General features: G+C 43.5%; 1 protein-coding gene across 1 annotated transcript in view; it reads left to right on the plus strand.

The window, feature by feature from the left end:
• Window positions 1–25,030, plus strand: part of LOC126994688 (uncharacterized) — a 74,245-nt gene that overhangs the window by 19,716 nt on the left and 29,499 nt on the right. Inside the window, exon 2 of the mRNA XM_050853987.1 lies at window positions 12,550–14,511. Within this exon, the coding sequence (XP_050709944.1) occupies window positions 13,854–14,511 (658 nt within the window). The 5' untranslated portion in view covers window positions 12,550–13,853. The remainder of the gene's footprint in view (window positions 1–12,549; window positions 14,512–25,030) is intronic.

A 25,030-nucleotide genomic window follows, 5' to 3' on the forward strand; every position in this document is an offset into this window, starting at 1 on the left:
GAAACACTTACCTGGAAACTGGATATTGCTTTAAAACCCTCGTCCAGGCGGCCCGACCCGGCATACCACTCCTTCAGGATATTACATTCTTGCCGCTAAAGTATCAGAGAGTGGAGAGAGCAGACAGCAGGCAGGGAGTCATTCACTCAACGCCCACCACCACCATCATCCCTCTAGGAGTCGAGAGAGAGAGAGAGAGAGAGAGAGAGAGAGAGAGAGAGAGAGAGAGAGAGAGAGAGAGAGAGAGAGAGAGAGAGAGAGAGAGAGAGAGAGAGAGAGAGAGAGAGAGAGAGAGAGAGAGAGAGAGAGAGAGAGAGAGAGAGAGAGAGAGAGAGTAGTGTCAAAATGAATATCGATTTGCGTTTCCGTGGGAATCTCCTCCTTATGAAACTTTTGCAGCTGTGAGAACGACAGAAATCAAAGTAAAGCAAGATACTAACAAAATTACAATTCAGCGAAAAATAAGGCAACAGACGCATGGTAGGGGCAGGCCTATCTGGATAAGTACTGCAGCGCACTCAACCACCCCGAGCTGAATCCTTCTTTCCCTCTCCCTGAATAAATCTTCCTCCCATTGTATGCACCAAACCCTGAGGACAGGTTGGCGCACCCTTAATTATACTCCTCCCAAATGTTGGCTGTGTCGTGCCTGTAAGGCTGGGAGACGGAAGTCTTGGAGGTTGAGCGATGTCGCAGTCGTGTGTTGCGGCTACGAATATAACTCTTTGGTCCTTATTCCGACCAAGACGGGCGGTCTTTCCTTGGCCAAATCCTAGCACATAGCATCCTTTAGGAACGCCGACTTGAGTTTCGACAGAGGCTACTCCCAGCCGATGATCTCAGGACGGCATCTGACTCGATGCATCGTGAGGCACTTTGGAACATTCTGCCGATCCGAGGGATTCCTAAAAGGATTACTGACCTGATGACTGGCCTTTACTCTGGGACTGAGAGTGCTGTGAAGTGTGGGGGAGGCGTTTCCGGCTTCTTCCCTGTTAATTCAAGAGTGATATAGGGGTGCGTCCTTGCTCCATCATTTTTCAACACTAGCATGGACTGGGTATTAGGCAAAGTAGTTGATCAAAGTCTTGGCACAGTATCAGTTGGTGAAATTAAGGTCATTTATCTGCTTTTTGTTAATTCTACTGTATTTCTTGCTGAATCATTGGAAATCCTTGTGATAGCTCTTGAAGTGCTGCATGTGGAGGTGAAGCCCCTGGGACAGAAGGTCTCCTGGGCTTGAATGAAGGCTTGCTGGATAACATAAGCCATTCTGTTCATGCATGTGAGGACACGGACCTCACCAAAGGTTTCACACACATTGGTAGCGTAGTGCATAATAATAATGGGTCTTGACAGGAAGTCACTCGACGGGGACGTGGCTTACGGTGTTATGAACTCGCTCAACATGGCGTTGTCGATATCTATATATGCAGGTGAATCTTTAAGTCGCTTGTGCTCTCTGTCTTAAGAACATAAGAACATAAGAACATAGGAGTCTGCAAGAGGCCGGTAGGCCTGTACGAGGCAGCTCCTCTGAACCTAAGCTCCCGTGTAGCTCCCGTGTATCTAACCCCACCTAATATCGCTGTCCATGAATTTATTTAATCTGTATTTGAATGTGACAATTGTATTGGCACTCACCACATGACTGCTAAGCCTATTCCACTCATCCACCACCCTGTTTGTCTTAGTGTATGGCTGTGCAACATAGACAGTAAATAGTGACTTGTGGAAGCATATCGATGCCTATGGTACTAATTGCTTTCTCAGGAGCATGGGACATCGCTGGAATGACTTCATGCCGAACCAGCAACCACTTCTTTAAACTGAGTTGAGGCCTGTTACCAGCTTAGTCCGTGAACGCCATCGGGGATATAGGCGGCGGGTCAGTGAAGCGACGTGGCCCATTGCAGCTGTGTCTTGTTCTGTGTGCTGTCTTGTGGGCACCGGTGCTTGGTGCTCATGCCACTCAGCAGTTCTCCCTTTGACGGAAATCGTAAACACTTATATGAGGTGTGAACGCTGAGTTGAGCATCTGCCGGTGTGTGGAGGAGGAGACGCAGCTGTGGCCAAGGAGAGCAGTGGGTCAGGAAGAGTTAATGATATGAAAAATGGTCCTTGACGCCACACCACCTGATGTTGCCAAAGGTGCTGAATAACCTTCATACAAAATGTGTCTCCCGTAAAGGGACGGAAGAGGCACTGGACGAGGTTAGCCGCGAGTCAGGATGAGACAAAAGGCCGCGTAATCTTATCGCGCGCTTCACGAAGGACGGGGCACGGTTTTCCCATTTTGTGTTTTTTATAGACTCGGAATATTTTTTGATGAGAAAGAAATGTGTAGTATCAAGGAATCATTCTTTTACAAGTGCGCTTTTGATAAGGCGACGTTCTTGTTGAAGACTGTATGTGACAGGTCTTATTATTTCCTTGCAAATGGTAACTACATCGGAGGGTCGTTTAATGGTATTTGAACGGCAAATGTATACAGCTTACACCGCTAGGCTGCAGAAGGCTGGACTGAGCCACGTAGTGAACACGTTCTGAATTACAGACGAAATGGTAGGCGTTATCAACTGCAGCGGCACTGAGGCTGGTTGTGAGGAACCAAGAAGAGTTACTTACAGGATGAAAACTATAGAATGAATTGCCATTGACCGAATCCTGCCATGAGTGTTGTGCGTGGGCTGCCGCAATAAACGAGAGGTATTTTCTCTTCAAATGTGGCTGAGTCCTCCTGCTGAAGGAGCTTCTGGCCAAGTAATAATAGGCTTTTATGTAAAAAAAAGTAATCCTATATTGGTGAAACAGATCGATTACAGTTATGTAAAATACTCTGGTTATCTACTTAGTGCAGCACAGACCGCAAATTCTCACTACTCATGTTGGAAAGTATATAATTTGAAAGTAATGGGGGAGAGGGAATAGTTGTTTAAGAAAAAGTCATGCTCTTAATGGAATAACACAAAATATTTATTTCAAGTTATTTAGAAGTTGCTCTTTCTTGGATATCAACCCATCCTGTTCATAGAAATGAAGTAAGTGAAAGACTTTCCTTAACAATGGATAGTTACGATTACGCATTTTTCTGGAATTGAAAAGTTAAGACAGAATTACTGGTATTTTCCGAGTTCTCTGTAGGAGTAAGTATTCATATACATATCGAGAGTAGTTAGATGGGGCGTGGGTGTGAACTTTTTCCGTTGAACTCTTATCGCTTAAAATAAGCTTATCATTTAGCTGTGTTCCAAAAACTAGTAAAATATGTTTCATGTCCTGAACCATCCTACCTTGTTTTGTTGTGGAATGAAGATCTTCTGAGGTTTTGTTTTGTAGAACTCGTCATTAATGTGTTCTTCAATACTAAATATTTCCCTCTTCTTCACCACCGTAACTTCAGTGTATAAAACTGATCAATGTTACTAAGCAAGAAGCATCGACTTTAGGCTCCAGTCCAAGTCAGAGCAGACGGCCCACGGTTCATTGTGTTGACTATTCGAGGGCTAACTGGTAGATAACTGCGCTCCCAAGAATCCTGGAAAAGTTAACTCTGTTGACATAGATATCACCGTAAACATAAACAAATTTTTGACAGAAAGGCCAAGAGACAACACACGCTCAATAATATCCCGAAAATGTATGACAACCGTTTTTTATGTAGAAATAGAATATTAATGAATTTTCTTGTTTCTTTCTGTGACCATGCTCTGTATGCCTTCACATGTATGTAAATGTATCTACACACACACACACACACACACACACACACACACACACACACACACACACACACACACACAGGCGGTGGCTGAGTGGTCAGCGTGCGGGAGCAGGGACCCGGGTTAAAGTCCCGCCAGCTACTACATTCTGACCATTTTCAATCATCGCCGAGTGGCTCAAAACTATCTACATGCTGTTCTGAAGACCATCAATGAACCCGGACTCTAGCGAAACTCTCTTCAGTGGGACAGAGATGAATTCCGGTGTGGCGTTAAGTCTCGTCCCCCTAATTTGGTTTGTCCCATCCTGATCTGCGCATCGAGGAACCCAATCTTTACTCTCAGAGTGACTAAGTAAAGCATCTAAGTGTAAAGAAGTACCAAGGAGGACCTAAAAAGCGATGCAAAGCGGAACAGGTCACAAGAAAAAGAGTGACTGTTGATATCCTAGTTATATACATACATACGTCATCATTTACTTTTATAAATATATAAATAAACTTGGGTGGGACAGATCCCGACAAGCAGTCGACAAAAGACGCGGTACCATGTCGAAATTCATCCATCCTGAGTATGTAAACAAAACCCGGACCAACCAATCAGGCGGATGAGACTTAACGCCACACCGGGGGACAGCATGAGCCAAACAAGATGGTGCCTCTATAAACATTTGTCTGCGCCACGAACGGGCTGGGCTCGACCAGCAGGGTTCCATCTAGATAGCCTACTGGTGCAAAAGGCCGAATATAACACACACACACACACACACACACACACACACACACACACACACACACAATGAGTGTAGTTCATAAATGGGACCAAGAAGTGAACTACAGCGTTGCCGTTAAGCTGCGTCAGGGACAGGCCGTCACCGCCGAGACTCAAGGGTCCATTGTTCCCTCGACACCGTCCTGAGGCTGTCCTAAGAGTGTGGCACTGGCGAGTCGGCGGCTTGTAAGGCTGACTCTGGCTGTATCCTGCCTGTAGTTTGTATTACAATGTCTGGAGATGACAAGTTAATCATAATAACTGAGCCGGGGTATTGTTTCTCCGTTTCCCTGCCACTCAAGAATCACACCGAGAGAGAGGGAGAGGGAAGGCAGTAGGGTCGCACCAAACATTGCTGTATTGCCAGTCATACCCTGGGGAAATGTTGTGTCTCGCCACCCCACTGCTGCGCCCCCGCCTCAACGCTTGGGCTAAACTGAACAAAAAATCTGAAAGTGCATTTTTTTACACACACACACACACACACACACACACACACACACACACACACACACACACACACACACACACACACACACACACACACACACATACATCTGGGTGTGAGGTTCCAGCCGAACTTAGAGATCCGTGACTTGTGAAGAGGCACGTTCGGGGAGAGTACTGACTGGCGATCACGGGTCTATCGCGTGGTCAGACCAAAGTGAATTACACAGTCACCGTCAGGGTGCACGCTGTTACAATGTTTCATGAAACTGGAAAAGAAAAAAAGAAAAGATAAAATAAAAATTATTATTTTTTCGTTAACTTTCACGTCTTCTAAAGAACTGTCCTCTTCTCCAACACAGAGAGGAACGCTAACGCTTTACCGGTGTCTTCTTAGGGAACCACACAATTTTGCACATGCTTAATCAAGTGGCACCGTTTATTCCGCCGTGGAGCACTGGAGCACCGCGTGTGGACGCAGCTTCATATACGTAATATAGAGCATTTAGTCGCCGGATGATTACTCCACGCCAAACAATGGATGAGTGGTCAGCGTGCGGGTGCGGTGTCCTAGAGGACCCGGGTTCAGTCCCGCCCGCCACTACAAGCTGATAATTTTTACTCATCGCCGAGTGGCCGAATACAGCCCACGTGCTGTCTAGATGACTCTAGCGGAGCTCTCAACAGGAACAAGTGGAGTTCCGGGGCCAGCATGAACCTAGCAAGAATGTCGCCACTATGAAACGCTTCTCTGCGCTTGGGCCAACCAACAGGCCCCATCATGAAAGGCTACCGGCGCGACAGGCCAAACGTAAAAAAATGGCTGAGGCTTGAGCAATGAGTTAAGTTTTGTCATGAATAGGTGAAAGGCACAATTGTACGCTAAGCTGGCATGTAACTCACGCGGTAAGTTGGATTGTGCTTTCATTTGATCCAGACCCCGAGTAGGTTTTACTCGTATAAAAAAAAAAAGATTAGAACGATGTCATTGTATGGGTCACTTGGGATTATGGAAAGGATCTTCATAGTACGTGTTTATTGTCTTCCGAGTAAGGGCCGGGGACGAGCGAATTCTATTAGTGCAAGAATGACTATAGGCGTTGCCACACAGGGAAGTCTACTTTCGCTGGGCGAGGAAGAGCAAGGCCGCCCGGGAAGCACTGTTTTCCTGCCTCCCAGGAATGACTGTTCGGCAGAGGTCGGATGCTCAGCGGCAGTGTGGAGTATCGCATGCAGGCGTGGGATGTAACCAAGGAAAAGAACCGTTGGGTATAAAATTACAAACTTACAATGAGAGCACTTGTGTTCGGTGAACCTTCTCAATCTGTGACGTAAATATCTTTCAGATACAAATTTAAGTTATGCTTGGTCTGGTCTGGTTACCTTTGGTTTGATTTTTTTTTTTTTTTTTTTTACGTCGCTGATGGTCGAGTGTTTATAGTGGCGCCATCTTGCATTGGCTCATGCTGCCCTCCCGGAGCTCATCTTTAATCCTAGAATCTAGAGTCCGGGTTGATAGGTGGTCTTCGTGTACCCGGGTTCAGTCCCGCCCGCCACTACAAGCTGATAATTTTTACTCATCGCCGAGTGGCCGAATACAGCCCACGTGCTGTCTAGATGACTCTAGCGGAGCGGAGGCGGTGGCCGAAGTGATAGCGTACTGGACCCACATTCGCCGCGTGATGGACGACGCGGGTTCGAATCCTCACGCTACCACTCGGATTTTTCAGTCACCGCCGAGTTGCTTAAAACTACCCACATGCTGTCCTGAAGACCACCCATCAACCCGGACTCGAGAGGAAGCCGTCCAAGCGAATCAAGAACGAGTTCCGGGGGGGCAGCATGAGCCAATGCAAGATGGCGCCACTATAAACACTCGCCTGCGCCAGAACGGGCTGGGCCGACCATCAGGCCCCACCTGGAAGAAGCCTTGGGCCGACCATCAGGCCCCACCGGGAAGATGCCTACCGGCGCAATAGGCAACAACGTAAAAAAAAAAAAAAAAAAAAAAGTACGTAAATATCTTTGAGAAACAAGATATTTCCCCGCTCCCGCCCACTTCAAACCGTAGAAAGAAAAAAAATCTCTTGAAGTTTACATATATTTATTTACTTTTGTTCGCACTTGTGGGTCTGGTGGCGGCCAGGCAGGTGGTGCCAACGAGAAAAGTGTGAACTGTCGCAGCAGACAAGACGGGGCCTCAAATATGCAAGGGGCGAGAGTCTTCATCTATGCATAAGTATGATCCGGCTAAGTTTGATACTGTGTACCCTAAAAATTGATGGCGGAATGGTGGAAGACTCAGGCGCCGGAGTGCATGGCAACACACACTCAAAAAGAGAGAGAGAGAGAGAGAGAGAGAGAGAGAGAGAGAGAGAGAGAGAGAGAGAGAGAGAGAGAGAGAGAGAGAGAGAGAGAGAGAGAGAGAGAGAGAGAGAGAGAGTATTTTTTTATTTAACTAAACGTATGGTAAAATATATATACGTTAAAAGTAGCTGTATTCTATTCGTTACATCTGTTACATGAATATACAACGTCTAGTTCTTTAAGCCAATGCGTCTAGGGTAAAGAAAGCCAAGCGTACATCGTAGATCGCTGTTATTCAAGTGTCAGGACGAGGGTGCGTTGTCTTCGTGGTCTTCTGAACCATCCTACACCCAACTAGCGACCCAAAGAGTTACCTTTAGTGCCAGCCGCTGTTTTTCATATATTCTAATTTATAATATATGTGTTTGCATGAAGAATGGGCAGACGAAGGACGCGCTTAAAAAAAAAAAGGAAATTAATTAAAAAGATTGAAATATGCGTATCGCTGCTCGTCTCTGAAATTTGTTAATAGCAAAAAGAATAAGATATTCATCAAGTTTCTGGAATTAGCTTGTAACAATTTCCATTATTTTCACGCACTCCCTTCAGTTTAAATAAAAATCTTCATGGCATTTTTTTTTTTTTTCCTTGTATGAGGTGTTAAGACCAGCGTCACCATACATGCCACTCAACGCCGCTGACATTCCTTCCTCCTTCTGTCGTCGTTCATCCCCTAATATTTTAGTCGTCGTCGTCCTCATCCTCGTCCTCGTCTATTTTCGTCCTCTTCCTCCTCCTCCTCCTCCTCCTCCTCCTCGTCCTCCTCCTCCTCCACTTCTTCTTCCTCCGCTAGAGATTCTTCAGATTCTCGTATGTGTACGTCGGAGTGATGTTGATATCGTGTCTGGCGTGGGAGACGAGACAGCGGGAAGCGGCGAGCGCGTGAAGCCTGTGGGATGTCGCTCAGTATAATCAAGATCTTGTTAGAGGCCGTGTAGGTTGTCAGGCGGGTCCTCGCAGGTCGCTCGCCGAGACACGAGACACAAGCCGCCAAGTACAATTATTAACGATGGTGAACAGCGGTTGTGGCGGCTCAGTGGCGTTGCATGATCTACCGTGGAAGTCGTGTCACCGTCGATCACTGTGAGCCTCCGTGCTTGAGTTTATGTAAAAAGAAAATTTATACAGGAGTGCAGACGTATGGGCGGCCTCTTCACACCTTGCCCTTTATATTTAGAGGTCTAGATACTGAGTACAAGTCGGATGTTGTGGTTAGTATACTGTGTAGCTCACCTTTATCTGTACATCTTTAGCGCCTAAGCGTGTTTGTGTGGGGGTGGGGGGCTCTAAGTCTAAAGGAGCGGACCTTACCTACACAGGGCCCTCAAGGACGTTTGCAAAATTAACATTACTCCTCTTCCTACGCGAATACCGTTACCTTAAGACTCAAAACTACCAAGAATTCCCCGGCGTAGCCTGTGGTTTGGCCTTTGGCGTGTGTATGGGTCGCGCCGCGTGTGGAGGGAAAGTGACCCGTCAGACAGAGTCATGCCTTTAATTAAGGGCCAAGTAAGTCTGTACATGAATGTCCCAGCGAGTCTTGTGCCTAGGACTTGAGTGGCTGTAGCGGAGCCGCGCTGGGAGCTCATTACTGAAGGCTGTGTGGAGATAGAGCGAAATGTCATGAGGTCTATGGATGAAAATATCTCGAGCGTCAAGTAAGTTTATCTTTGTTGCAGCAGTCGAGACGAAGACATTTTTCCCCTCCTCCTCGGCCTCCACCTGCTCCCACCCACTCCCGTTCTCGTCCCCGTAGCGACAACTTTCTGCATGTGACTTTAACTTTGTATCGAAATTGCATCCAGCGTGACGCCTGTGTTTGGGACTTGTGTTCGTAAGTTTGTCTCGTTTAACGGTGTCAGGAGGATGTGTCAGGCACAGGATATTGTTTTTATGTTGCTTTGTCTCCAGTTTATGCCTGACGCATGCCAGCGCAACAAAAAAGGGGGCTCACTAATACTCCCTTCATCATCTCATTCTGACATTTGTTTTCCTCGTTTTAAAACGTGTCTTCTATGCCAGTGTAAGAAAAGTCTCAATAACACTTCATCATTTCGCCCTGTTTAGTGGCGTCAGAAGGATGTGTTAGTCGCAAGTTTTATCTTTATAACATTTCTTTAAATCTTTATTGTTTTACATCCCTGTCAGTGTTGCAATGAAAGGTTTATCTCTCGTTGTCGTTAGAAGAATGCATCAGTCGCCATTTTTATTTACTAAAATTTCTTTTCGTTTTAAGACTTGACCCTGCCAGTGCAACCTCTCTCTCTCTCTCTGAATCATTCACATGATATTTTTTTTCTGACATTTCTTTTATAAGGGAAACTTACCTGTCAACACAACAAAAATTCTTAACACTCCCACCATCACCTAACCCTGTCTTTTCTTTCCACCGTGCACGATTGGTCACCAGTGGGAATGGGCTGCCTTCGTCACCGCAGATCACACCGTGTCTTTTCTTTCGCTTTCGTCAAACACGGCTTGGTATTGGCGTTGCCATGTTCCCGTCTTACGACTTGTCTTCGTCCCCGCGCAGACGTCCGGACACAACAAGTACACGGCGTCTGATATTAATTGTTTGGTCGATAATATCGTTCGTACATATGTTTGCTAATTACATGAATATATGAAACTCCCTCGGTTTGCAAATATGAAATGTAATTATTTTTTGGAAACTTTTAAATATTTTTGATTTGATATCGATTTAATATATTCGACGATAATTTCCCCCCTAACATAAGTATTTTAATCGTAGTTCTGTTCACTGAATTCCTGAATGAGTGTTATGTCTGCGCGACGTAAATTCCTTACTGCGTCTGAAACACTGAAACGCCTTTGTCACTGAGTGTGATGAATGGCATCGGCTTTTTCCTCAGTGTTCTTTTTTATGAAAAAGCGGATTGTAAGTAACATAAAATTGCCTTTGCGTTTATGCTGACTCTTGCATCACAAAAAAGATATAAAAATATTACCGCATTTGACAGAACCTGCCTTGCAGGCTTGCCTTTGAGAAAATTAATCCTGTCCCTGACGCCTTATGGCATAGCTGCCAATACGTCGTGGGTGTTTAGGGCGTGTTCCTGATACAAGACTGACGCAAGGTTGACCCTGCAAGACTGAAGGAAAGCTAAGGCTGAGGGACGTCGAGAGGGCGGGGCGAAACCATTTTTGATACTAGGCATGATGACGTCAGAGAAGGTGAAGTGCGAGGACTATGCCTAGAATCGTCCACAGTCAAAATTTCAGCCAAATGAATATATAAGTTAATATTAATAAATGAAATAAATAAATAAACATAACGCAAAAAAGTTTAACTTCAGAGATAAAACCGAAAGCTGTAGTGCCGTCAGGGCTAGTAGATCGCGTCTTAAATCACGATGGACACAGAAAGTAACGTTAATTGAAGTCCCTCCGTGACCTGGCGCCTCGCACATTATGACCGGGTCGCAGGAAGAAGCAACACCAGCCTCTGGCTGTGTTTAATACAGACAGGAGCAGGGATCAGAGAAAAGAGTAGTAGTGCATGAATTGTTGTAGATCATAAAAGAGGGAACACAAAACAATGTCAGTGAAGTCTCGCAATTGACACACACAGCACTACCATATCCTGAAGATAGATTAGTAACGGTTGTAGATAATCATAGACGGTCCTCATACTCCATCGTAGGAGCAATAAAGATAGGCGAGAAAAGTCAACTATGTACAGGGCCGACGATTTATGGAGCAGAGTGATTGGCTCCTTTTTCCGCCACCTTTTAATCTCCTCGTTAAGGTTAATCAGGTACCCATGGAGAGGTGGTGGGCCTTGAGGCCGGTCAGTGAGTAGAACCCCGCCCTCCCCTTCATGACTGGGATCAGAATCCGTGTCACCGGCCTCGTGGTTAGTCCCGCTGACAACTGAGCCACCGCGCCATGTAGTAGTGTAATAAATCTTGACAGGGACAGGGGGGTGAAAGGAGAACAGGGGGTGGGTGTCTGATCTTTTTTCCGCAATGGAAGGCAGAACAAGGGCCAAGAAAAGTGCCCACAACACACTGCTCCTGCAAAGGAAAGATAAGGGATTGCCAAAAAGAACTTAGATATAGAACCACCGCGGTCTTGATCTGTTGTCCAAGTTTATAGAGAAAGAAAGAAAAAGCGAAGCGGCAGACTGAAACTTCGGAACGGAGAACAAGCCACAGCACGCTCTAAGGGACGCGTGGGAACCCTTTTGTAGTTTACGTAGCATCGTAGCGGAAAGCTTAACAAAAAATACAAGGATATATCATAGACGATACCAAATAAGTTAACAAAGAATGAGAGTACCACAATATATATATATATATATATATATATATATATATATATATATATATATATATATATATATATATATATATATATATATATATATATATATATATCCTCTTTTCCTGTAGTCCCATAAATTTCGCCTCTGGCCGCGGGAAGGCAGGTAAGGTTGCCGTCAGCGGGTTGGTTGCGAATTATTATTATGTTGTACCGAGGGTTGATAAGGGAGGGTATTTTTTGCGTGTGTGTGTGTGCGTGTGTGTGTGCGTGTGTGTGTGTGTGTGTGTGTGTGTTACATTAACCTCACGTATCCCCCATACACTCAAACACACACACACACACACACACACACACACACGTAGGGGTCAGAGTGCGTGTCCTTGGCTGCAGTGGCGACATGTTGTTTCTTGCGTTTATCTTCCTTTTTTGCTGACCTGACACTCGGCGTGGACGGAGGTGAGGCGGGTGGGTGGCGGGGCTGTGCAAGGTGTAAATAGCAAGCAAGGGAGGGAAGAGAGACGCTCGAGGAGGCATGGGGAGAGTGAAGAGGGAGGCCAGTTAGGGAGAGCGGAGCAATGGTGGGAGACCGACTCTATCGGCGATCGAAATCTAGGCGACCAAGTCGGCCTGACGACGAGGACTGGCGTGTCTCTGGCAGGCAGGGAAAGCATGAATGCTCCGTGGAGACAAAGCGAGGATTGTTACGTTGCCGGGACTTGAGTATAGCGATGTGGGAGATGTGATGGTGGTATATTAGAAGTTGTGATGTTAAGGCAGTTGCATTTACTATTCATTTCATTATATTTTCATTTTATTACGCGAGTTATAAAGATGTTTTGTGCTACTCTCCACAAATCATATGTACCTCAAAGCACTATTGATTTCTCTCTTTGTTATACCGTATATGGGATGTTGTTTAGGGACTCAAATATATTATGCTTTTCTTTTTCCCCAGATTCATCCGTGTAGGACAACAGACTCCCGTGCATCGGTCATCTCAAGTGCTGCCTGTGTCCTGCGAGTGGCGGCTTTGTAATTACTAGACAAAGCTCAGTACAAGGAAAAATAACAAGCGATTCTCAAAACTAAGAACCCTGCCCAAGCACCGCGTTGCTTCATAGGCAGAAGAGTGGCTTCAGCTGCTCAGGCTCCTTTTTCCTCGCCTTCCTTCAGCTTGGCGAGATGGACGAGGCCTGAGGCCTGAGCGGCGGCCACTAGTACACTATGCTGTCGTGTAAGTCTTTTCATCCTCTAAAAGTTTCAAAGCACAGACAGCTCTGCCATGTTCAAACCAGTGGTGAACTTAAAATTCGTCGAATTCATGGTATCGTCAGTCAGGCCAGGCCCAAGAGATCCGTTGTCTTGTGTCTCTCTGGGTTCCTTGAGTGAGTCCACAGGAAAAGGCAGATAGTTAGGACAAGCGTCAACATCCAGTAAGCGAACATAGGTCAGGTCAATCAAGAACCTTTATCTCTCAAAGAAATGTTAATAACACTCCTCCTCCTCCTCCTCCTCTTCCTCCTTCTCCTTCGGCCTATCGCTTCATGCTTCCTTGTGACCAAAATTAAGACCACAATTATTTTAGTTTTGTACGAATCTCGGGTATTATAAAAAATGAGTAGATTTCTGGTAATTGAGCGGACACGGTGGGGTGTGAGTAGCCACTAAAATCTCACCATGGCCGTTTGATAGCCAGAAAGCTATTCCTTCAACATAAGATCTGAGAGACATTCAATTATATGATATTTTTGCTTTCTTCATAATGTTTTACAGTGCCATTTTTTTATTTTTTTGATATCCATGTTTTGGAACCATTCCAAGAGTGTTGAACAAAATTCGCTTCTGAATAATATTTGTAAACTTCATATCAACCACAGTCCTGCATCCTTGGAAGCCCAAGGAAGGCGTTAGGGCTTACAAGGTATTCATGAAAAGAAAAACAACTCGTACTATTGTCTCGGCGACTCGGGAATTCAGAATATAAGCAATTTGCCTTCTGGAAGAAAGGACAATTTTAATCCATCTTTGTTCACTGACGGAAATATATCTGAAAGACCTTCTTGACGCTCACTAACTTTAATTAAAAGTTCACATCCAGGAATGAATTAGTGATTAAAGAATGTTCCGTTGAGCATTTACGTAAAGACTTTATGCTTTCAGTGACTAGCCATCATGTGTCTTGCACCCTAATGACGCTTGAAGTAAGAGAGAACACTGAAATATTCAACAAAAAGCAATTGTGTAAAAACACTGGGAGCCATGTGGTGGACGCCTGGCGGCAGTGAGCAGCCGAGGGCCGCCGCCACGCTGCCCGCCGGAGTGCCGCCACCCGGTCCCGGCCCCGGCCATGCAGCCAGTCGCGGCTGCTGCTCGAGAGAAGCGAAGCTTAGAATTGCCTTGTATACACAGGCACGGGTCTTGGGTGTTCCTGGAGCAGGAAGAATAAAGGACAACACTGATGAAGAGGTGATATCATTTATTTCATGTCAAGAACAAGGAAACGATTCTCTTGTGACTGCCGAGTCGCCTTTTCTCTCCATTGAAGGGCGCCAGCACACACATGAAGTATTCAAAGGGAGAAAGCTAAAGGAAAATGTTGATCTCTGCAAAGAAAAACCGAGGAACGCTGATGGTGAAATCTCCGGCACCGGCAGCCGATGGGCACCGCCTCGCGACCTGTCTGCCCCGCCGGCGAGCATTCACACTCATGTTACAGGATTATCCGCGCTGCCCAGCCGCCGTCACCGCCGCTCCTGGAACTGGTTCAACGAGACGGGAGGAAGACGCTTACCCCCACGCCTAAGGACGCGACTCCTAGGAACCCCGACGTGGGCGTGGCTGTGGGCGGCGGCGCTGGTGGTGTGGTGGTGTACTGCCGCAGCCACGGCGGGAGACTGCCGCTTCCCGGCCAACCAAAGTGAGTTATTTTGTTGTTGTTGTTGTTGATGATGGGATTAATTTTCCTTCTAATTATGTACAGTATGATAATATTAATACAATTATAATAATGAAGATTTTAGAATACACACACACACATAATACACACACAATTACTAATAATAATCATAATAATCATAATAATAATATTATTATTATTATTATTATTATTATTATTATTATTATTATTATTATTATTATTATTATTATTATTATTATTATTATTATTATTATTATTATTATTATTATTATTATTATTATTATTATTATTATTATTATCAGTATTATTTTGATGGTTATGAATATGGTGATGCAGCAGCTGATGATGATAATGTTGATAATGTTGATAATGATGCTGGGGATGCTGGTAAAGATATTCTTTATCAATGTCTTGGAGATAATTCCTTTACGGTGTATCGCTTTCCGCTGCTCGCGTCACGGGGCTGCCGGGCGCCAGGGTCTGGTTGGATTTTCATGAGCCGTTGGTAAACGATAACAACCAGGATCTCTTCCCTTCCCTGTTGATCCCCATCGACCTTTCCTCCTCTCCTATTCTTCCCTTTACGGTTCTTCTTTTTCATATGCTCCCGTCGACTTCAAGTCTCTTCCTACTACTTCTCAACTTCTCATACTTTTCTTTCTTATAAACTTAAACTGAGGACATCTTGTTACATCTTATATATTTGGATCCAATACAGAAAAGGGATATAGGTTAGGTATGACAGTAGCATGTGGCGTAACAGCACTAAGAGGCGTGGAAACATGGAAGTGATGGCTACTCTGCCCTTGGACTCACCGTATAACTTGAATAATTGAATTAGAGCTCGGCAGCCGCTACATGACCTTTTCAAGAAGCAAACCAGAGGAGCAGATGTAGCTTCCCGTTACGAGTTGAAAAACGGGAAACCATACAGTTGTAAGAGGGAATTAAGGATACCGGAGCCTGCTCAGTACTGATCGTGACGGCAGATGGAAAGCATATATAAATTTACTGTCCGCTGGGAGGGTCGCTGCATCACATAACGCATCCCGCCCAAACGTGCTGCCCCGCATCTGTAATAAATAAAGCTCCCCTTTGTTGTGTCTGGAGCTGCAGCCCGTCGCCGAGTATTCCTCAGATCGAGCTTGTCAGGCGCATGGTGATGATAAATTACAAATATTAAAGTGACAAAAAATACGAGACAAAGTACTCGCCGCCCTGAAGGACACCGGGTGCTGCTCCAGACTCAATAACGGGGCCCTCGAGTTATCAGACAGGCGGGGCGGCGCGTCAGGGAGGACTTCATTGTCATAAAGCTACCCTCGCGGCACACAGTAAATCTTTATTTTTCTATCTGGCGTCACGATTAACACAGTAGGCTCTGGAATCCCTTCGCCTCACAACTGTATCGTTTATCGTTTTCGAGCTTCTTGAAATGTTATGTAACGGCTGCCGAGCTCCAATGTATTTTTTCAAGGTATAAGAAGAGTCCAAAGGTATTAGGGCACACACACACACACACACACACACACACACACACACACACACACACACGTTATTGAAAAAAATGTTGACTGACAACAATAACAACAACAACAATGATAACAATAACGACAACAATACTCTACTATAACTACTATTTATACTACTACTACTACTACTACTACTACTACTACTGCTGCTACTACTACTACTACTACTACTACTACTGCTGCTACTACTTCTACTACTACTACTTACTACTACTACTACTACTACAAATAATAATAATAATAATAATAATAATAATAATAATAATAATAATAATAATAATAATAATAATAATAATAATAATAATAATAATAATGGTAATAGTAATGAGTCCTTAAAGATAACCAATGGACATTTCACTGAGGGACTTTTGGCCGAAGGGTCCGACAGCCATTTGTCCGAACGGACTATCGAGCGATCAGACAATTAGCAGAACGGACAATAATTAGTCGAATGGACATCTAGCTTTCTTTATTTTAAGTTTTGAGACTAAACAGAAAACGATTTATGGGTGACTGTCCTCTACACAATACATAAATCCTCTGTGCCTCCTTTTAAGAGTCTGCGGTGTGGAATAGATTTACTTTGTGTGTTTTCCAGCGTGTTCCACACACTGAGTTCAAATGTCGGTCTTCGTCTTCCACGCTGCAACTGTACAACACTAATCCATGTCGCTTCAAAGTAACCAAAAAACTCCGAGAAAAGTTCCTCCGTTTCATCACCTACACACGAGGTGCTCCACGGACAACAGCCTCCTGAGGGACGGCACAGAAGGACTGAGCAGAGGATGACAGTGGCCCGCCCCGCCGCTGGCCGTCTTGTTTCAAAACTAAGAGAAGAGGAGCCGCTGTGGGCGGTGACAACGGGGCAGGCAGCACCTGAGTGGTTTTGAAAGAACAAAAGAATACCAGATATTAAACACGAGACTGAACTCACACTGAGAATATAAGGAAGATGACAAAATCTTTAACTATTAAAGAACATTGAATAAAAATTCTGCTTAAATGCAATAATGAATTTCTATTGTTTTATCATTTCTTTTATAATGTGATTCCATTATCATCAGTGTTATTTTTCCTTTATTGAACGGTCAATAACTATTTTCCAATCAAGTAACGAAGTTACATTTCTACCCTTTGTTATAAAAACAATTACATTGCAGAGAGCCACTATATTACAAAAGGAAATAACAAACAAAATAAAGGAGAGAGCTTCAGAAATTCATGCGACCAAGGGCTCGTTCTGCTAATTGCCCGTTCGGTGTATTGTCCGTTCGGTCAAACGGCTGTTTGTTAGCTGAAATGTCCGTCGCTGAGATGTCCGTTGGGCACGTGACCGGAAGCCTGTTGCTGATGCTGATTATTTTTAGTAGTAGTTTTTATTTTTATTTTTATAATAAAGGAAATAGCTCTTTTTCTTCTTCTTCTTCTTCTTCTTCTTCTTCTTCTTCTTCTTTACTGTCTGACACTGATTACTGACACTTTGTATATCTTATTTCTTATACATATGCACATGCAGCGGTGTACTTGTAGCAAACTGCCCTCGTAAATGTATCGTGGGTGTTTTTTGATTCCTTCTGTTTTACTGATTCATATTTTAAAGTCTACAGGCTACGACATTACTATGAAAATCCACTTGTGCCACTAACAGTTTTGCGCCGGCCACTGCTTTAAGTTGTCTTACAGTTGCTATTCGAATGCACCCTTTTTTAGACTTCAGAAATTTTTACAGCTCCGTTAACACTATGTGCAACGCAAAAAAAAAAAAAAAAAAAAAAAAAAAAATATCGCAACACGCTGCTCCAGCCAATTTCTTCAAATTCATTGCTGTGTTTTCAGTTAAAACTTAATTTCTTGTTTTCAAAAGGAAATGCAGCGCAGTGGATTTCATGGGTGTTGGTGCAACTTTGCGTGGCTGATGGTCCTATTACATTGGCAGCAGGTCTACAATGACCAACAGTGAGGGAAAACCCAGCTCACGGAAAGTATATCAGAGATAATCCGAATGAACATAAGAACATAAGAACATAAGAACGCAGGAGTCTACAAGAGGCCGGTAGGCCTGTACTAGGCAGCTCCTTTGACCCTAAGCTCCCGTGTATCTAACCCCACCTAATATCGCTGTCCATTAATTTATCTAGTCTATTTTTGAATGTGATAATTGTATTGGCACTCACCACATGACTGCTAAGCCTATTCCACTCATCCGCCACCCTGTTAGTAAACCAATTTTTGCCTATGTCCCTGTTGAATCTGAATTTATCCAGTTTAAACCCATTACTTCGTGTCCTACGCGGTTCTCTTACCAACAAAACCTTATGAATGTCTCCCTTATTAAAGCCCTTCATCCATATATAAACCTCGATCATGTCTCCACGCACCCTTCGCCTTTCTAGAGAATGCAAGTTTAACTGTTTGAGTCTTTCCTCGTATGGCAAGTTTCTCAGCCCCTGAATCATCTTAGTCATCCTCCTCTGCACCGATTCTAACATTTTGATATCCATTCTGTAGTAAGGTGACCAGAACTGAACCGCATAGTCAAGATGAGGTCTAACTAATGCTAAATATAGTTTGAGGAAGACTTCGGGGCTTCTGTTGCTTACGCTCCTTGAAATAAATCCCAGTACCCTATTAGCTCGATTTCTAGCTTGAATGCATTGTGCCCTTGGACGGAGATCAGAGCTCACTAAGACCCCTAAATCCCTCTCGCACCCAGACCTGCTTATGAGAGTGTCATTTAAGCAATAGTTATGTGAGGGGTTGTTCCTACCTACACTCAGAATACTGCACTTTCTTACATTGAACTCCATCTGCCATTTATCTGCCCAGTCATACAATCTGTTGAGTTCACCTTGGAGAATACTAGCGTCCTGATCCGACTCAATTACTCTACCGATCTTGGTATCATCTGCAAATTTACTAACATCACTACTAATTCCTGTATCTAAGTCATTGATATAAATAATAAACAAAAGTGGACCTAATACCGAACCTTGTGGGACCCCACTTGTAACACATCCCCAGTCAGATCTTTTACCATTGATTTGCACTCTTTGCTTCCTATTGCTAAGCCACGCCTTGACCCAGTTCAAAACTTTACCCTCTACTCCGTGAGCCTGTAATTTAAGCAACAGTCGTTGGTGAGGAACTTTGTCAAACGCTTTACTAAAATCAAGATAGATTACATCATAATTTTCATCTCTGTCAACCGCCTCAAATACTTTATTGTAGAAGGACAAGAGATTGGTGAGGCATGACCTACCTTTTGTGAACCCATGCTGCGAGTCGTGAATTAAGCTCTCGTTGAACGTGATAACATCATGAGTAGCAACCTATTACTGGCCTTGAATTGAAAAATGTAGTCAGTATCAGTCATCACATATGCTTTAGAAACCTAACGTTTCACAAAAAAAAAAAAAAATGGAAAAAAATGGTAAGAGGTGAACAAAGAGGGATTGAGAGAAGAATGTTTGATTTAGCTTTGGAAAGATAGAAAACGAGATCATGGCTTAAGAAACAGACAAATGTTGAAAATATTCTAATGATTAAGACTTTTGCAGAGCCAAACACGTAGAAGTGATAACAGTTGGATAACCAAAGTAAGAGAATGGCAGACCGAAAGCTGTAGAAAAAGTCAGGGCAGACAAAGGTGCAGGTGGATGAATGAAATTAGAGCACTTGGCGGAGCGGGATGACGTACACTAACAAGAGAGGCAGAGCACGTTGGGTCCGTGATTATGCCGATGATGGTTAATATATATATAAAAAAAAAGTGTAATGACATTGAAAAGAGAATTACATAATGAAAACTATCAAGATATTAAGGACGATGTCAAAGTATTTCAGGTTAAAAAAATGTACGGGCATCGGACATTGCCTTCTGTTCATTAGTTACTGAAAAAATGTGAAGCGTGTGAAAAGCGAAGTCCGATGCACGTAAAAAGTTCAGATGAGTAATTTCCGGTGTGGTGGTGACGGTGAAGGTGAGGCAACGCAATACTGGCGAGGGGACGAAGAGACGCCAGCATCGGTATGGGAAGGAAGCTGCATGGACTGTCTGACCGCAACCTCTTGTCTAGGGCTAATATATGAAGTTCTCTCTCTCTCTCTCTCTCTCTCTCTCTCTCTCTCTCTCTCTCACACACACACACACACACACACACACACACACACACACTAGGCGTAAGTAGATAGACACACCTCACCGGTTTCCAAGAGGTTACAAGTAATAAAAGGGACACCTATTTCGGAATGAAAAAAATAGAATTTTCCGTTTAATTTTCAGAAGAATAACATCATCGTAGATATTCCCTCCCTCTCATTTTTCGGGTGAAGTGAACGGGAATGTCTCGAATGGGAAATGCAAGATGACTTTTAAAGCAGTAGAAATCAAGAGGTTGTCTCTGGTCCAATTAGAATGGTGAAAAGTTATTGTGTTCTCTGTCCCAGCCTGCGCGAAAATTGTGTTGTGAGTGGGAGGACACGCGGCGGCCCCTGCTGGAGAGGGGAACAGGACCCACGCCGGTGGAAACGAATAGCGCGTGCACCATTATGTACTGGAGGTTTGCAACGTAGCGACACGAATAAAGGAACAATATAATTAAAATTGCAAAGAAGATTGCGGAGCCATACGTCTACTAAGGCATTCTGATTAAGAAAAAGAATTAAGTCAAAAAAATTATATAATTAAGATAAAGAAGAAAAAGAAGAACAACAACACTAAAGGAGAACAATAAAAAAATGTCCTTTTTGTTATATCCTATTAAATAATTCTGAAAACGAAGTGAGAAAATAATTGGAGCAGATAAAAAATGAATATGGTATGACCTTTGAAAGATACTTGGTCACAGATAGATGATTAATGTCACGGTCCACGTAGCTGCCACACGTTCAAGGGACTCGGGATGTGACTTACTCTAGTTGAAATAAAGTAAAAATATAAATAGTTTGCTTAGAAAATTATGACTTCTAATGAAAAAACATTACCATAAAATTTTGCCTGAATTTTGCCATATGATTACCAGTGTCATAATAGAAACATCAGTTTTATGCATCTGAAAAGTAACCGATATATGCTACTGAAGAAAACAATAAACGAAACAGGAATAGGGTGAGTACAGATAGAAATTAATAGGACGTTTACCGTCAGTGAAATTCAAAAAGAGGAAGAGCATCATTACATACCGTGACGAATATTCTGGAGTGGATCTCAGAAATCATATAGTGTGCTCGAAATCAAGGAAAACTAATAGTGGTGCAGATAAGAATAGCTAGAGCGTGTATCTTAAACTATACTGAGACAGAGGAAGAATACATTTAGCGGGCGAAGAATGTGAGTCATTCGTTTCAGGAAATGCGAATAAGATACTAACCATTAAACGATACTTGGAAATAATAAACTACGTAATATTTTTTACAAGCATGAACAATTTATAGTGGCGACTGAACCAGCGATACCATGCAGCTCCGGGCAGACAGGCGAGCGAACAATGCTTCGAGTTGCTATATAGAGACACCAGAAGGGGAAATGGGAGTGCCGTTGTTCATTCATCACCGGGGGCCTGTCTCATTACTTTAGAGGTAGTGTATGGCCAATCAAAGTGACGAAAATGCTTAGGTTCATATCATTAGATTCGCACCAGGAGTCTGGTTGATATTAAAGTTGCCATTATTATGCAATTATCATCGTAACCTCCGATCTCTTTCGCATTATGCAGAAGGGAATAATTATACACAAAGATGCTCGGCGACCACGAGAGGCCCATTGGCCTCTACATGGCATCTCTTGAGAACGGGTTATTCACCAACTTCCCTTCTCATTCATGAAGCTCTCTAACTTCCATTTAAGGCATGATGTTTCCATCTGTTTGATATATTCCATTCATCCGCTACCCCCTGGTGAGAAACTTTGTACAATGCTTTACGAAAGTCGAGATATGTAATATGATATTTCTTACTCCTATGTATCGCTTCATATACCTTTTTTTATAAAACGACAAAATATTAGTCAGGCATGGTTTACTTTTAATGAACTCATGCTGGGAGTCATGAATCAGATTATGTGTCCGGAGGTGGTCACAGATATTTCTAGCTATGATTGACCGAAGAGTTCTTTTTTTACAACCGTTGACAAATTAATTGTCTGAATTATCTCACTTCGTGAATAGAGGTACTACATTGCTCTTTTATATAAACTGTCAAGTATCCTAATCGTACAACGTTTTGGGAGGACCACATTACAATCTCGTTGGTTTTCAAAATGCTTTATGCTCACTTGTTATAGTATCAGGGGATTACATTTTGTCGTTGCTAATTCTCCATGAATGTCGAAAACCATCTTGTCATGAAGTCTCACGCGAAGTCTGTATACAAGCTCGATAATCCTCACAAACCTTATGATTCTGGTTCCCTCTGTTAGGCTTGCAAAAAATAACCTTGTATCTGTCACGTGAATCTTAAACTTATGAAGACCCTCGATGGGACGAAACGAGCTATAACATAAATAGTAGCAGTAGACTTTGGTACCGAGTATGATGTTTGCATTACTACTACTATTACTAGTACTACTACTACTGCTACTACCACTACCACTACCACTATCACTACTACTACTATTACTACTACTACTGCTACTACTACTACTACTACTACTACGTACTACTACTACTACTACTACTACTACTACTACTACTACTACTACTATGTCCAGCAAATCTTAAGTGGCGGCTCTGACGTAGACAGCCCGCTAGACTCTGTTGCCACGTCTCCAACTGACCTCGCACACCATGCCTCTCACACCCTTCTCTCTCTCTCTCTCTCTCTCTCTCTCTCTCTGTGTGTGTGTGTGTGTGTGTGTGTGTCTCTCTCTCTCTCTCTCTCTCTCTCTCTCTCTCTCTCTCTCTCTCTCTCTCTCTGTGTGTGTGTGTGTGTGTGTGTGTGTGTGGGTGTACTCTCATTCGGGAAGTATGGTGCACGACAATGGATAATAATAATAATAATAATAATAATAATAATAATAATAATAATAATAATAATAATAATAATAATAATAAACCTCTTTTAAAAAATGCACCAAGACTCTTTACCCCTTGGGTGGTATGGAAATAGGGTCAAAGTGTAATATTTTAATGTTCTTAGCGACCACTCCTTCCCCACTCCCTGGCCATCCCCAGCGGAACCTCACCATTCACCTGGATGACTCGCATCAAAATTTGCTTGACGGTCCTGGCATTCCATATATAGGTACAGTCTCAATATTTTATCATAATTATGCCATATGGCTGATATTGTATGGCAGATGGCAGACACACACCAAAAAATGGCAGAAATGCGATAATTAAAGCAGGCAGAGCAACTGGCAACTGCGGTGTGTTGGGTTGACTTGAGCTGACAACGCCGCGGTGGCAACGCTGCCAAGTGTTGTACAAATTTCTTTGTATTCACTCACAGGTAGAGAATCAATCATAAAAAACATATTTGTTTTTATACTAGAGTGAGAGAGAAAGAGAGAGACACGGGGAGAGAGAGAGAGAAGGGTGTGAGAGGCACGGTACGCAAGGTCAGTTGGAGACATAGCATCAGTGTCTAGCGGGCTGTCTACGTCAGAGCCGCCATTTACTACTATTACTACAATTAATACAGTTTCAATAACTACAGCAGCAGTGGCATCATTACGTAATGTCAGATTTGCTAATTTCCAGCGGATTGAAATATTGGATCTCTTTCTGTGAGTGTTTCGTCTTCGTTCTCCAGTGTGTGTGTGTGTGTGTGTGTGTGTGTGTGTGTAAGATTATTTTTTTTCAATGTATGTGTCTCTCTGCCTGTCAGTCTCTCCGTCTATTTTTCTTTTTCTTTCACTGCCTATTAGTTTCTTTCAAAATATCAACATATCATCAGCCACCTTGGGCTGATTTCAAATAAGAATCAAGTTTGGGCTGTTTCTTTCCCTTCCTCTACGATCCCTTTCGGTATCGACCCTTCTCCATATACGTGCCGCAGTCTCCCACATGCTAAAAATGTCCACCGATGACGCACAAACTTTAGACAAATTCTTATCCATCGTCGGTAATGAAAAAGCAATTTTAGACATAATATCGGATCGGCGGTGAGATCATAAACATTAGCGCTCTCTGATTCCTCCACTTACGCCGCATCATCCTGTTTACCGCACGGTCGACGCTTGTTTTGACAGACTAATGAGACTTACAAGGTAGGCAGTTTGATGGTCGCGTGATTAACTTTATTTTTGTGTCTTGTTGACGAAATTATGTCCAAGCTTGACGCACTTTCTTAACTGTCAAGTTCTTTCTAGTTCATGTAAAGGTTTGTTACTAATTTAACCTTTTTGTAATAAAGAGCTATGGCTCGCGTCGGTGAAGTGATTTTACTGGTGTCAGCCGGGGTTTGTGTCCCGCGTCCCGGCTTTGTGGGTGTGAAGTTTTAGCCGTACCCGTAGATCCGTCATTCCTGAACTCCAAGCTCAGTCGGGGAGGGTGCTGACTGGCGACTGCGAATCTACAGCGTGGTTAGACAAACACGTGATGTGTTTTGGTTTGGCGTTGGCTTGGAGATGTGTCTTGAATTACCCCATTAAGCAAATGTGTTCTCGATCTTTATTATCTCGCGATGCATGACGAACCTATTTTTTTCTGGGATGATTTCAGTTTTGTTTTCTGCAGTGTGTTATTGTTTGGAGTTTGCTATGACAGTAACACGTCTAAGCTAAATCGGAGTTCGGTATATCGTTATGTCGTGGTAGAAGAGGGATGAGCCTTTTCCGGTCGCTGGTTGTCTGGATGGTGGTCTTGCGTAATGCTTTTCGGTAATGCTTAATTCCAGATGAGCCGTGTTACAACAATCAATCAATCAATCAGTGGGGACATACGCCGGGGGGCGCCTCGCCTCGCCCACCCTACAACGCCAAGCCCGGGGGTCCCTCCGGGCGAGTCTCCATGCAAGCCCCCTTCCCAACCCGAGTACCTCCCAACAGG

The sequence above is a fragment of the Eriocheir sinensis genome, unplaced genomic scaffold (assembly GCF_024679095.1).
Source record: "Eriocheir sinensis breed Jianghai 21 unplaced genomic scaffold, ASM2467909v1 Scaffold85, whole genome shotgun sequence".
Lineage (NCBI taxonomy): Eukaryota > Metazoa > Arthropoda > Malacostraca > Decapoda > Varunidae > Eriocheir > Eriocheir sinensis.